The sequence below is a fragment of the Notamacropus eugenii genome, chromosome 1 (genome assembly GCF_028372415.1).
Source record: "Notamacropus eugenii isolate mMacEug1 chromosome 1, mMacEug1.pri_v2, whole genome shotgun sequence".
Classification (NCBI taxonomy): domain Eukaryota; kingdom Metazoa; phylum Chordata; class Mammalia; order Diprotodontia; family Macropodidae; genus Notamacropus; species Notamacropus eugenii.
The window spans coordinates 708,428,098-708,443,291 of NC_092872.1; the positions used below are offsets into that span (position 1 = coordinate 708,428,098).

At 42.9% G+C, this 15,194-nt stretch overlaps 1 protein-coding gene across 3 annotated transcripts in view; it reads left to right on the forward strand.

Moving 5' to 3' along the window:
- TANGO6 (transport and golgi organization 6 homolog) overlaps positions 1-15,194 on the forward strand; it is a 219,491-nt gene that overhangs the window by 167,042 nt on the left and 37,255 nt on the right. For 2 of the 3 annotated variants that reach the window (XM_072636417.1, XM_072636420.1), the window contains one exon: positions 4,162-4,313. In XM_072636417.1, coding sequence (XP_072492518.1) covers positions 4,162-4,313 — 152 coding nt within the window. Of the gene's footprint in view, positions 1-4,161; positions 4,314-15,194 lie in introns of those variants that run through there. The other variant, XR_011972924.1, reaches the window with a different exon arrangement.

Sequence of the window (15,194 nt, forward strand, 5' to 3'; positions counted from 1 at the left end):
AAAAGCCAATGAGGAGAAGAATGCTTTCAAAAGCAGAATTAGCCAAATGGAAAAGGAGGTCCAAAAGCTCACTGAAGAAAATAGTTCTTTCAAAATTAGAATGGAACAGATGAAGGCTAATGACTTTATGAGAAAGCAAGAAATCACAAAACAAAACCAAAAGAATGAAAAAATGGAAGATCATGTGAAATATCTCATTGGAAAAACAACTGACCTGGAAAATAGATCCAGGAGAGACAATTTAAAAATTATGGGTCTACCTGAAAGCCATGATCAAAAAAAGAGCCTAGACATCATCTTTCATGAAATGATCAAGGAAAACTGCCCTGAGATTCTAGAACCAGAGGGCAAAATAAATATTGAAAGAATCCACAGATCCCCTCCTGAAAGAGATCCAAAAAGAGAAACTCCTAGGAACATTGTGGCCAAATTCCAGAGTTCCCAGGTCAAGGAGAAAATATTGCAAGCAGCTAGAAAGAAACAATTCAAGTATTGTGGAAATACAATCAGGATAACACAAGATCTAGCAGCTTCTACATTAAGGGATCAAAGGGCGTGGAATATGATATTCTAGAAGTCAAAGGAACTAGGACTAAAACCAAGAATCACCTACCCAGCAAAACTGAGTATAATACTTCAGGGGAAAAAATGATCTTTCAATGAAACTGGGGACTTTCAAGCATTCTTGATGAAAAGAGCAGAGCTGAAGAGAAAATTTGACTTTCAAACACAAGAATGAAGAGAAGCATGAAAAGGTGAACAGCAAAGAGAAGTCATAAGGGACTTACTAAAGTTGAACTGTTTACATTCCCACATGGAAAGACAATATTTGTTAACTCTTGAAACCTTTCAGTATCTGGGTAGTGGGTGGGATTACACACACACACACACACACACACACACACACACACACACAGTGCACAGAGTGAATTGAATAGGATGGGATCATATCTTTAAAAAATGAAATTAAGCAGTGAGAGAAATATATTGGGAGGAGAAAGGGAGAAATGGAATGGGGCAAATTATCTCTCATAAAAGAGGCAAGCAAAAGACTTTTTAGTGGAGGGAAAAAGAAGGGAGGTGAGAGAAAAACATGAAGTTTACTCTCATCACATTTGACTAAAGGAAGGAATAAAATGCACACTCATTTTGGTATGAAAACCTATCCTACAATACAGGAAAGTGGGGGATAAGGGGATAAGCAGGGTGGGGGGGTGGATGGAAGGGAGGGCATTGGGAGGAGGGAGCAATTTGAGGTCAACACTCATGGGGAGAGACAGGATCAAAAGAGAGAATAGAAGCAATGGGGGGCAGGATAGGATGGAGGGAAATATAGTTAGTCTTATACAACACGACTATTAAGGAAGTCATTTGCAAAACTACACAGATATGGCCTATATTGAATTGCTTGCCTTCCCAAAGGGAGTGGGTGGGGAGGGAGGGATGAAGAGAAGTTGGAACTCAAAGTTTTAGGAACAACTGTCAAGTACTGTTCTTGCTACTAGGAAATAAGAAATACAGGTAAAGGGGTATAGAAAGTTATTTGGCCCTACAGGACAAAAGAGAAGATGGAGACAAGGGCAGAGAGGGATGACAGAAGAGAGGGCAGATTGGTGATAGGGGCAATCAGAATGCTCGGTGTTTTGGGGTGGGGGGAGGGGACAAAAGGGGAGAAAATTTGGAACCCAAAATTTTGTGAAAATGAATGTTAAAAGTTAAATAAATAAATTTTTAAAAAAACCTTATCATAAGTGGATGAAAGTTTTTTGTGTGTTTTTAAGGCACATTTTGAACACATTAGTGAATGTTCTGTTTATAGCCAGCAACCAAGCCCAAGAATTTGAATATTAGGAGGGAAGTGAAGGGATAAAATATATTTGGGGAGAAATACTTTTGACCACTAGGGAATACCATTTTTGAATGCAGATATTAAAGATTATTTGACTTGTTATGTAAAGTTAAACACTGTAGCTTTGAACCATAAGGAATACAGTGATGTTCTTTATTTTTTTTATAAAGAAGAAAATTGTGTATTTTGTAATATTATTGGCAGAAGTTTGTTTTAAATTGTTTTAATATGTATTTTTGAGCTTTACAATTATAGAAAAATAATAGTAAAATTTGTCTAGTTAGACAACATATTTGCACATTGAAACAAAAGTTTGTTGCTTTTGCCCCAATTTTAGCATGAAATACTATACTAAACCCAAGTATTTATCAAACTGTTATCCTTTTTGGTTTTTTAGGACCCAAAAATGTTTTATTTTCTCTTGTCATGCTCATATTTCATTAGGAAGGTAACTGGGTAAAATTTAATTCTCTTGCTTTCTTTTTAGTGGCAAGAAAATGTTAGTATTACCAGTAAAAATTAAGCTACAGTATTGTTACTCTTGATAGTGCCACCTGACCTGCTGACATAATATAAGGACCCCTGGGTATTCCTTCCATCTTGTAGGTGAACTTTCTTCTTATATATTTTCTTCTCCAATTAGAGGATGAGCTTCCTGAGAACAGGTTCTGTTTTACTTGTTCTTTTTGTATCACCAATGCTGAGCACAGGGCTTAGCATGAAGCAACCACTTTCAATAAATACTTTTAAAATTCATTCATATACTTTATTTTCTTTTTCTCTTTTGGAAAATCAGTTCTTCATAGTCATGTCTAGGAGACAGATAAACCAAAAATTAACTTTGAAAGATTCTTCTCTTAAACTGTAGCTTTCTGTAGACAGTTTGTTGAGTAATCAGATTCCACCTAATATTTCTTGTGTCATCATTTCTCTGATGTCATGGTCTTCTTTGACAATGAAGGATGAACACAGACCTGTGAGTAGACCAAACTGCCTCTCTTCTTTCTCCTCTCCAAAGGAAGGTAAATTTGGATGGCCAGAGGATGCCCAGTTTATGGGCCAGATTTCTCTTTCTGTTTCTTTCTCTCTGTGTCTCTCTCTGTCTCTGTCTCTCTCTCTGTCTCTGTCTGTCTGTCTGTCTGTCTGTCTGTCTGTCTGTCTCTCTCTCTCTCTCTCTCTCTCTCTCTTTCTCACCCAGTGCCCTCTGAAGCCCATACATTGTACAACAATAGGTCACTGCCCAAACTCCACTTAATGTCTCTTTTCAGGACCCTCCTGGCTTCAGAGTGATTATCAGTAGTAACTGTGGCTCCCAGCTTGATTTATGTTTTTTTTTCTTTTGCTCATTACAAGGGCCATTCCCTGATTACTTCTTAAAGAGGCCTGTTCACTGATTGGGCGTTACCTACTCTGAGTACCTAAATAGGTCAAGGTCTCCCATTGCATCCTAGGCCTTCTCTAGTCATCCTGATGAATATCCTGTCACTGGATCCAAATGGCTCAGGAGGAGAAAGTGAAGCTGATGACCTTGCATAGCCCTCCCTCACTCAAAACAAAGTCAAGTGCAAGTCATGTCATCATTTCTCCGATGAAATGGTCTTCTTCAAAAATGAAGGATGAACACAGACAGATAGTGGATAGAGTGCTGGGCCCAGAGTCAGAAAGACCTGAGTTCAAGTCTGGCCCCAGACACTAACTAACTGTGTGACCCTGGGCAAGTCACTTAACCTGTTTGCCTCAGTTTCCTCCACTATAAATTGAGGGTAATAATAACACCTACCTCCCAAGATTGTTGTGGAGATCAAATGAGATTATATTTGTAAAATGCCTAGCATGTAGTAGGTGCTCTATAAATGCTAGCTAGCTATTATTATTATTATTGTTTAGGAAAGCTTAGAAGACAAGTAGGTTTAGGGGGGAAAGATGACAAGTCTTGATAAAGACATGTTGAGTTTGGGATGTCTATGAACTATCCAGTTTGAAATGTCCAACAGATACTGATTTAGGTCTGGAAGTCAAGAGAGAGTCTGGAGCTCAGTATATAGATTCCTGGATGATGTTTAGCCCAGGGGGGCTGATGAGATCCCTAAGATGGAGAGGTTGGAGAGAGGAAAAAAAAACTTAGGATAGGACCTTGGGGATCACCCCCAGTCAGGGGCCTCATCTGTTCATTGTTATAAGAATATAACAAAATAACTTGAATGGTAGAACCTCCTAAAGCATAAAACACTTAACTCATAAGACATTTCCTTTTTTTAAAGGCTGAAAATGTCTTTTAAAATAAGCTTGGATTTCTTCTTTTTCTTCAACAGGGGACATGGTCTCAAAGTACCGAGAACCTTTGATTCACACCTTCCTGAGGGGAGCAAAAGATCTGGACGGTAGCCACAGGGCCAGCAGTTTGTCCAATCTCGGAGAACTTTGTCAGAGGCTCCACTTTCTCTTGGGCCCTGTGGTTCATGAGGTACCGTATGATTCTTTCTGTGCTGCCTCCTTTGAGCTTTCATCTCTCACTGGAGTATAGTGACCTTTAAGGTATAGCTGTAAATGTGAAACATGCTGTTGTCCTTCTACACGAGTCTCCTCCCTCACCATCCTCATTGTCATTCTTGTTTTTGAAGAGGATAGTAGTGATGATGTGGGATGAGGGTTGTGTCTCTAAATGGGGAGAAAAGACAGATGTGACCAGCACTTCTTTTGTCTGCATGTATGTGTACATAAATGTGTGTGTATCTTCATGTGTATGTTTAAAACACACGTTTGTGTGTCCATCACTCTTTGGTTTATATGCATATTCTGCTTACTTTGTACAAAAAAGCCTCAAGAATAAAAGGTTAGGGGATGATGAATAGTGTGCATGATTTGGAAGGCAATGTGCCTATTGACTGTCTGATTTTAAATACTTGAATATTGCATTCAGAAGAATCTACTTCATGAGAAATACGTTATCTCCTGAATCTGCATTTGACATTCCATGCAGAGAGATAAATAGGTACCTTCATCTACTTGCTGTAATTCCTTGAATCCCTGCTATTTAACGCTTTTGCTTTATTGGTAATAAGGTACTTTGGCTGTTATTGGATTCTAATTACAAGGGCTTCAGCTGTTACTTAAATGCTGACCTAGGGCTTTTATCACATGTAGCTTCAACATCAGCTGGTTTTTCCTTTTTCCCCAAGGGCTTTTTCCTGAAGATCTATAAGTCCTGTTCTCATGCCCAGGGTCTGAATTTGATCTTCAGTCTCTTAGAAATTGTTCTTTGTGCCAGAATTTTCAGGTACTTAGAAACCTGAGGGACCTTGCTTACTTCTGCCATGTTTCTGAGTCATAATTTTGAATACCACTTTGTCCATTGATACAGTAAGACCTCTGGTAGTGGTCATGTTTTACTTCCTCTTCCCCCATGATATCTCTTGAATGAATGAATGAATGAATGAATGAATGAATGAATGGATATCTGTTGGTCATGCCCTCCTCTTCCATTGTAATCACCATTCAGGCACCAGCTCTGCTTACTGAGTGGCCACCCTGCCTCTCACATTGCCCTTCAACACACTGCTCTGCTCTTGTCCCTCCTTTCCTCAAGGGCCTTCACTGTCTTCTTCTTACCTACTGAGTAACTCCTGCATTCCAGGTCCTAGAGAATGTGCCTCTAGTTTACCTTCCTAGCCTTACCTCAAACTGCTTCTCAACATTCTACATTCTGGTCCTGCCCTTTTCCATTTCTGCTTCGCTCGTATTATCCCCCATACCTGCGATCTGTGTCTACCTGCATCAGCAAATCTTCATCTGTTAAAGTCTCTTTTATCATGACCATTTCTGGTCCATGTAGTCTTGCCCTCCTCCCCCTTTCCAAGCCATTAGATTGTAAGCTCTGGATTCCAGTAATCTATGACTCCCTGGTGCCTGATGCTATGGCTTATATGTAGTAGCTGATTAATAAAAGTTTTGTCAAATTGAATTTAACAGTAGCTCTGGGTTAAGGCATCAAGTGTGATGATCCTGTCATTAGCAGAGACAAAAGGGAAAGAGAAAATCCTGGGGAGATTGTTTTCCAAATATGAAGGTGCTATCCTCCATGCTTCTCTCCACCGTCCCCCAGCACACGATGTATATCTCTAGTCATGGCAAGGTTGCTCTTCTCAGAACCAGAACTTTATGTCGTCTCATCGATCGGCTTTCAGAACAGGCACGTGAAATGGGCAAGAGGCTTCATCATTATTGTGAATGTTGATGTATAATATCAACTTGTGAAACAGATGCTGCCTTGCCCCTGAGCATTGACCCACCATCTGAGGCCTTCAAGAGCAAGAGCACAGCTCCTGTTTTCAAACACCACAGATCTTGCTCATTGACTTCCCTACCGACCTGCAGTCCCTTGTCCCCCCAGTTCTCTCCCTAGGCCATCCCCCGTACACTGGTCACTCTCTCCTCTTCTCTCCCTCTTCGCTCCTGGGTGAGCAGTCTAGTTCTGTGCTGTCTTCCTCTCTTGAAGCCCCAGCCTCCTTATCACATCACTGGCTACAGCCAGCCAAACCATGGATCACTCCCACAAACCATTGCCTTCTCATGTACACATGTGCTACTGAATGAAGGTGGAGAGAATCACACAGCTGGTTCCACTGCAGATTTAGGTCACACAACCTCAACTGGGCTTCACTGCTGCTAGGCCATCCTACTATATCCCACTTATCCACTCTCTATCCCACTCTCCACAGAGGGTCTTCCAAACCTTCTCATCCTTCCTTAGACCTCCCCCTACTCTGTCATCTGAGAACCTTGCCTCATATTTTACTGAAAGAATTGAGGCCACTGGTTGTGAACTTCCTCTTTTTATCTCCTGTCCCTTAGGTCACCCCTCTTTCACATGATGAAGACTAACCCTTCTACTTGGCTCAAGTGATTTCATTCCATCCTATCTTCCTCCAGCAGATCATCCCCTCTGTCTTCCCCACTTTCTTGCTTATTTCTAATGTCTCCCTCTCTACTGGCTCATTTCCTGCTGTCCCCCCTTTCCCCCTGTTTCTCAAAGAACCTTCACTTGATCCTTCCATCCCCTGCTAACTGTCTTCCTATATCTCTTCTGCCCTTTGTAGCTAAACTCCTCAGAAGACCATCTACAATAGGTGCCTCCCCTTTTCCTTCTCTCACTGTCTTCTTTACCCCTTATTATCCGGCTTCTGACCTTCTCATTCCACTGCAGCTGTTCTCTCCAAAGTTACTGATGATCTCATAGTTGCCAGATCCAATGGCCTTTTCTCAGTCCCTCATTCTCCATGACCTCTCTGCAGCCTTGGACACTGTTCAACACTCTCTTCTCCTTAATACATCTCTTCTTTCTAGTTTTTCAGGGCATCCCTCTCTCCTTGTTCTCCTCCTACTTGTCTGATAACTCTTTCTCTCTCTCCTTTGCCGGAACCTCCTCCAGATCATGACCTGTAACAGTAGGTGACCCTCAGGGTTGGTCCAAGGGTTCATACTACCTCACTTGGTGATCTCATCAGCTCACATGGAATTTAATTACCATCTCTGTGCTGATGGTTTTCAAATCTACTTTTCCTGCCCCAAATCCTCTGCTAACCTACAGTCTTACATCTAGCTGCCTTTCAGACATCTCCAACTGGATGTCCAGTAGACATCTTAAACTGAACATGTCCAAAATGCAGCTCATTATTTTTCCTCCAAACCCCCTTTCCCTACCTTCACTGATAATACTATAGAAGGCAACACCATCCTCCACATCCTCCGCGCTCATAACTTAGGGGTCATCCTGAACTCCTCATGATCTCTCACACACAACCCCACCCGCCATATCCAAGCTGTGGCAAAGGCCTGTTGATTCTCCTCTTCAACATCTCTTGAATACGCCCCCTTCTCTCCTCTGACACTATCTACTCCTGTTCAAGCCCTCATCACCTCACACCTGGACTGGTGCAATAGCTGCTGGCGGCGGTTCTGCATGCCTCAAGTCTCTCCCCACTCCAGTCCTTCCTTTATTCAGCCACTAAAGTGATTTTCCTGAAGTGCAGGTCTGACCATTTCAACTTCCCTCCTACTCAATAAACTCCAGTGACTCCTTGTCACCTCCAGGGTCAAATAGAAAATGCACTGTTTGACTTTCAGAATCCTTCATAACCCACCTCCTCCTGCCTTTCCTGTTGTCTTACACCTTACTCCCCAACCAGGCACTTTTCCATTAAGTGACACTGACCTCCTAGCTGCCTCACAAACAAGACCACCCTCCATCTCTTGGCCCTGGGCATTGTCTCTGGCTCTCTCCAGTCTCTGGAACACTCTCCCTCCTCTGCTCTGACTGCTGCCCTCTCTGGCTTCCTTTAAGTCCCAACTCAAATCCCACCTTCTACTGGAAGTCTTCCCCAACCCCTCTTAATTCCTCTTAATGCCCTCTGTTAATTATTTCTTATTTATCCTGTATAGAGTGCGCTCTCTCTCTCTCTCTCTCTCTCTCTCTCTCTCTCTCTCTCTTCCTCTTCTCACTCTCTCTTGCATTCTCTCACAGTCTCTCACATGCTCTCTCTCTTGCACTCTCTATCCCTGTCTTTGTCTGTCTCTCTCTTTCTGTGTCTCTGTCTGTCTGTCTCTGTCTCTCTGTGTCTGTCTCTGTCTGTCTTTTTCTGTGTCTCTCTCTGTCTCTGTGTGTGTCTCTCTGTCTCCGTATATGTGTGTCTGCATATACTTATGCCCCTTGAAGGCAGTGACTGTCTCTTGCCAGTTATATCCCCTATACTTAGCTCAGTGCCTGGTACCTATTAGGCATTTAATAAATTTCTAAAGAAGAGAAGGTTAAGTGCATACATTGGAGAGCCAAAGTCTGGCTGTTTTGGGGGGGGGGGGTGTATCTGTGTGTGTGTGTGTCTGTGTCTTTGTGTCTGTGTCTTTGTGTGTCTGTGTGTGTGTTAATGTATAAAGCTGTTTCAGTGGCTCTAAAAGCATGAAAATAAGGATAGATCATTCTAAGTATAGATTTTTAAATACAATTTGTGCAGACCCCAAAATTGGCCTTTTCCTCTCCTGCTTGTAGAGAATCCAGCTTGCTCATGGGAATAGATTTGTGGTGTGTGAAAAAGTGATGGCAAGAATCGTCATGTGTCTTAGTATTAATGGAACCACTTTCAGTCACGAACATCAGAAGACAGGATATTCCCTGTGATTTAAAAACCCAGGTGTTTCCATCCCACACAGTTGCTGTCTCTTCCTCTTAGATGTTCCTTCTTATGTAGCATCCCACGCTCACCTTGTCATCGAAGACCAGCCAGGCTGCTGCTGAGGGCTACATTTTACCTTCACTAGGTGGCAGGTCTTGGCAAGTAGGGACGGCTGCCACTGTCAGACGAACTTTAGTCAGTGGAGATGACTGGAGACCCTTCCCTGGGTACTGGAGAAAGGGAACGTTTTTTCTCTGGATTTTGAGTCATTCTTTGACAACATTTTCTGTTTCCCAATAATCCTTTAAGATTCTTTGAGACTCTGAGATTTTTTATTTTAGGAGAGCCCAGCCTCTCGTCATCGCTTATTCTGTTTTCATCACTTTGATGGGCTTAGTCTTTTTCATCTCAGTAGTGCTTGGGTCCACTGAGCTCAGATGCACAGGTACTCCCTGAGGTAGCAATCAGATAAAAAAAATTTATTTACTTAAGTAACAGCGCTTTCCTTCCAGTAAGCATGTGTTAAGCACCTACTAGTATCAGGCTTTGTGCCTGGGTGTAGTGGGGTAATTCCCTAGCTTCAAGGAGCTTACATACTGAGAGAAACAGTATGTTCACAGACAACTAAATACAGGATACATGAAAAATAGAGTTATTTTGGGTGGGAGGAATCAGGAGAGGCTTCCTGAAGCAAGGTGGCACTGGAGACGTAGAGGGAGAACACTCCAGACATGAGTCACAACCTGGGCAAAGTTGTGGAGATAGAATTTGGATTGTTACCTTCAAGGAATGGCAAAGAGTCCAGTTTGGTGGGAAAACCAAGTTTGTGATACGGAAAGAGAGGCTAGAGCCAGATTATAAAAGGTATTAAACACAAAACAGAGAAGTCTGTGCTTTGTCCTTGAGGTCACCAAGGCTTGTTGAGTAGGAGAGTGACCTTGCTAAGTCTGTGCATTTGGAAGCTGTGTAGAGGATGGATTAGAGGGGAAGAGGCTAGAGGCTGGGAGTCCATTGAAGACCTGTTGCAATCCTTCAGGTAGAAGGTGAAGAAGGCCTGACTTGAGAATGAATAGTCTCCCTGTGTGCCCAGTGCAGTGCCCAGTGCTGTGCCCAGTCCTGGGGATACAAATGCAAAGGCAAGACAGGCTGTGCCCTCTAGGAGTGTACTTTCTAATAAGGACAGATAAGCCACCTAGGGGAGCAGTGAACAGGAGGCTGGGCAGATGACAAAAGATGGCATCTGGGCCTTACAGCATGGTGTGGTCTGGGCTTGGTTGGATATAGTGAACCAAAGGGGTGAGAAGGAAGAGTCCAAAGATGCCTCACCAGCTCAGTCCATCAGATAGCATTTAATAAATATCTTCAAATCACCAGGGACTGTGCAGAAGGGCAGAGATACAAGGAAAGGTGAAACAGCCCCACTGTCTCTCAGACCAAAAGGGCAGATAGCACACGAACACCTGTGTGCAAACAAGATGTCTACAGGACAAATTGGGGTTGTCTCAGAGAGAAAGCTCCAAGATGAAGGAGGACTAGAAAGGCTGAGTGGGATCTGATGGAAGCCGGGGAAGCTAGGTATTGGATGTGAGGAAGGAGAGTATTAACATGGCGTGGGAATGCCCAGAATCCAGAGGTGGGATCAGCCAGGAAGTCAGTGGTACCAGACTGCAGAGAATGGGGAGATGGGAGGGCAAGGCACAAGAAGACTGGAAATTTGGGAGGGGGCCAGATTATGAAAGATCGTAAAAACTAAACAGAATTTTGTATTTGATCTTAGAAGTAATAAAGAACCGCTGAAGTTCACTGACTAGGGGGGACTTAGCTGAGTGGGGAGAGACTTAGGGCAGCAAGCTGTCACAGTAGTCTAGGCATAAGATGACGGGGGCCTACTCCAGAGTGGGGGTAGTGTCAGAGGAGAGAAGGGAGCAGCGTCTACAAGAGGTGGTAGGGCGTCACAGTCACAGTGCTTGACACCTGATTGGGTATGTGGAGTGAGAAAGGAACTCAGGGATGATGCCAACTTGGCAAGCTTGGGCAATTCTGATTTGGAGGTGCCCTTGGTGGAAATAGGCAAATTGGGAGGGAGGGTGAGTTTAGGGGAAAATTAAATTTAGTGTGATCATAGCAGCGTATTACTGGGAAACTCAGGTGTTCTCTTCAGTCATTCAGGAAACATTCATTAAGCACCTACAAGCGTCAGGCCCTGTGCTTCAGATCGAATGAAGTGTCGCCATCTTGGTCTTAACCATTTTCCAGACATCTCTGTTCCATGCTGCCCACACTGAGTCCTCTTCCTCATCCAGAAATCATCAGACTCCAGATTCTGTTTGGTCAGCTCTCACTTCACCTGGTCCTAAGCTTACCCTACCACTTCCAGAAATCTCTGTCATAGCTCATCATGGTAATAGCCCTGTAAGTTTTACAAAGATATTATCTCAGTTGAGCTTCACCAAAACCAACTATGTGAAATAGATTGTAATGTTATCCCCATTTTTATAAATGAGGAAACTGAGAATGAAAGTTTAGGTGATCTGCCTAGGATCACACATTTAATAAGTGTCTGAGGCAGGATTTGAACTCAGGCCTCCCTAATTGGAAGACCAACACTCTCTTCCCTGTGCCCCCTAGCTGCCTATACTGCGGCTCCTCCTCTTCCTCCTTTTCCTTCTCCTTCTTCTCCCACCTGTGACTCTAATTGGTGAACTTTCACCTTATTTTACTTTGAAAATTGAAATCAAATCAAGATATATCAATTGACACTCCATCTTGACTACCACTCCTCTGTATGTGTTGTCTTCCTACCTTAGAATGTATTTTCCTTGAGGGCAGACTGTCTTGTTTACTTCTGTTTGTATCCCTACAGCATAGCACACAGTGTTTGCTTAATACATGTTTTTTTATTTAATTAGTTAGGGCTTTGTGGCATGCATGTTCAAAACCATCACCAGTGCCCTTATTCCATGAATGTGTGATTCTATGGACTATGGAAGATCTCAGTTTGGATTGCCCATATTTAGACTTGATGATCTGATATGCTCAGTAATAGAAATATCCAGGACTCAGGTTTAACAATTCTAAAATTCTGTACAAGGTATTCAGGTTTTTCTTCTATGTAGTGTCAAGATTTGACATGTTTGCGAAGTGTTTTTGTTTCTCCATTTCTGCTGGTTCCTGTCAAGAGCTGTCTTACTTGAAAATTCAGAGACACTATAGTGGAAAAAGTGAAAAAAGCACTGGATTTGGACTTAGAAAGCCAACTCTTCCTGATCAGCTGTGTGACACTGAATAAGTTCCTTCATCACTCTTCTTAACCTGGCGCCCATGGTTCATGAGTGGATTTCAGGAGATCTGTGAATTTGAGTGGGAAAAAAATGCATTTTTATTTTCACTAACCTGTCCCTGAAATTCAGCAACAAACATAATTCTTAGAAGGGGCCCGTCAGCTTCACCAAATTGCCTGCGGGGTCCATGGTTCAAAAAAGGCCAAAGATCCTTGGAAGAGACACTTCAGGTTTTGTCCTAGACCCAACATCCTATGAAATTGAACATCCGTCGCCATGAGCTTCCTTCGTCCTTATCGCACTTCTCCAAAGTAGGTTGGATTCATAATTAAACCAGGAAAGAAGAAGCCCTCCTTCTCGTGGTTAATAAGATGTTTTCAGTGCCTCAAAACAGGTGGCTCACAGGTCATGTAGACGTGGCTCCAGCCTCTGGGAGGAATTAGAAGTCATAGAAAGGACATGTTAAACCAGTGCATAACTTTACATTATATGTAGGTCAAGGCTTTTAGGGCAGAAGGCACGGATGAGCCGATAATTGGAGTGGTAGAGGTTGGAGAAAGGAGAAGGGGACAGTGAGCACATGGCCTTGGGAACACCTCTCCTCCACCCAGTTTTTAGCTAGATGTCTTTCTTCCAGAGATGCAGGAGCTCAGAGTGGTAGTGAGGGAGATTAAGGCATCTCCCATAAAAGGGAAAAAGCACATTCTTTTTATTTTTCCAGCTTTGCTCTCTTTGGAAGTTGTCAGGGTTTTAAAATAGGCTCTCAGAGGCCATTGTATGTCATGGGACTTGGGCCTGATCTTCCAGAATTGTTCCGGAAACCTCAGGAGCAGCACCACGTCTGTTCACAGTTCCCTTCCTATTTGTCCTGGATGGCTGAGCGCACCAAGGCTTGGTACACTCTTGCATATCAATCATCTCTCACCCAGTGGAAAACAGGAGGCTGCTTTCCAGCTCATTTCAGTGAGGTGGGGCTTGTAGAAGCCCGCTGCCTCCAATGTGTGTGTACGTGAGGAGGGGATATTGGAGAGCTGACTTATCTAAGAGGAAAGCAGTTTTTATAGGTAGGTAGTTTTGCACTTCTCCTCACCACCCCTGATTCCAGATGCTGCCACAGTCACAAGTGGGTTCTGAACCCTGAGAATTGCTGTAAAGGTGTGGTCCCCACTACATAATGAATCAGAGCCCAAAAAAAAAACAAAAAACAAAAAACAGGCAGCCAGTGGATGTTCTAGATTAGGAAGCAGATAGACCAAGGGAAAATACCGTAGTCTCCTTAACCAAACCTAAAGGCAGGCAGACAAAAAAGGAGCGTCTGCCCTTCTCTTTGTCCCACGCACACTTTTACCCCAGGTCCCACCTGGCTTGATCATCTCTCAGGCTTTTGTGTGTCAGGAGGGACTCAGGCTTGGCTCAAACTTGTCTCTCTGATTTTTGCTCTTGCCTTTTATATCCTCTGCCTCTGAACAGAGGTAGTTCTTATATTGGCTGCCTGTTTGGAGGATACCCAGCAGATTCCTGCTCAAGCTGATAAGCCAGAGGATCCTAGAGAGGCTCTGCTGGGCCTTGTGGTCAGGATGACCAGCAGTGTTGAATGGGAGCATAGAGAAGATTTGGCTGTGTGTCCCTGCAAAGCAGCCATCAGATTGGAGCAGTTGTGAGCTTTCCCTTCTGTTGTGGGTTGCAAGTTTATCTATTAGAATTAGAATTTGATTAAATGCCAGTGCATCCCAGATGCAATTATCTTTAAGAACCGGCTGCTTCTGCTGATCCTTTCTGTTGTCACTGATTAATTAGGCACCTTGAACTCTGCCCAACTGTTTGAAAGCTGTGACAAATACAACCTGCAGAGTTTAGATTTCCGACAAGATCTTCTTCCCGTGCATTCCTGAGGTCTTTTTTCGAAAGCCATTTTTAAAGAAAACTTAATATGTATTTGTACATATTTATAAACACACAGTCTGCCTGTTTCCTTATTGTAGAAAGAATATCTTTTCTGTTGGCTAAAAAATATATTAATAGATGTGGTACAGCAGAAGGCATGCTAGATTTGGAATGAGAGTATCTGAGTTCAAATGCTTTTCCATCCCTTAGGTTACCTAGAGTGTATCCCCTAACCTTTAGTCAGCTCTGAATGACGGACTGGACTCATGCACTCCTCATGTTCCCTTCAAGATCTAAATCTTATGTCATATATACAGATAGATATTTTACACAACTTTTTTTTTTTAAAGCAAATAACATGTAGCAGAACCATCATGCAATTGTGACTTGGGTGAAAGTTGTTACATTGGTTGTAATTTAGGTCTTTACACCTGAATTTTCTCTTTTGCAGGGTTGGATCTTTTAAAATAGAATTTCTCACTGAAGGCATTAAGAATTTTAATTCTCTAGTGTGTCATTCTAGGGTCTAGAATGCCCTGAGGATTCCCAAGGGGGAGGGAGGACTGGATGGGAGGTCAGGGGAAAAGCTGCTTGTTTTGACACTCACTAATTATTAGATATTTCCAAAGTCCTGGATTCAGGAACGTGCTTCCCAAGCAGTCTTGTTGCTCCTCTGCTTTACAGCCAAATAAGGTGTAAGAAACCTGCCCTCAGTGAGTCATGCTGGGAGGCTGGGGCTAGCATTGGATCAGAGAGGGCTGGGTAGTCCGGACATGCTAACGAGCTGTTTGAGGCTTCCTGTGTCCCAGTGCATGTGCAGAATCATGTCTGGCCTCTGAACATTGAAGCCCAATCAACCAAGTTTCCACAGCTGTCAGTCTGCTTGCTCTGTTTTTGCCCTATTTTGACAAGTGACAGATCTTCTCATTTCTAGGGGAAATATTTCAATGTTGCCTCAGTTTTTTCCCTTTAACAAGTCATTATGTTCTCTCTATGTATTACCCTACTTGCCTC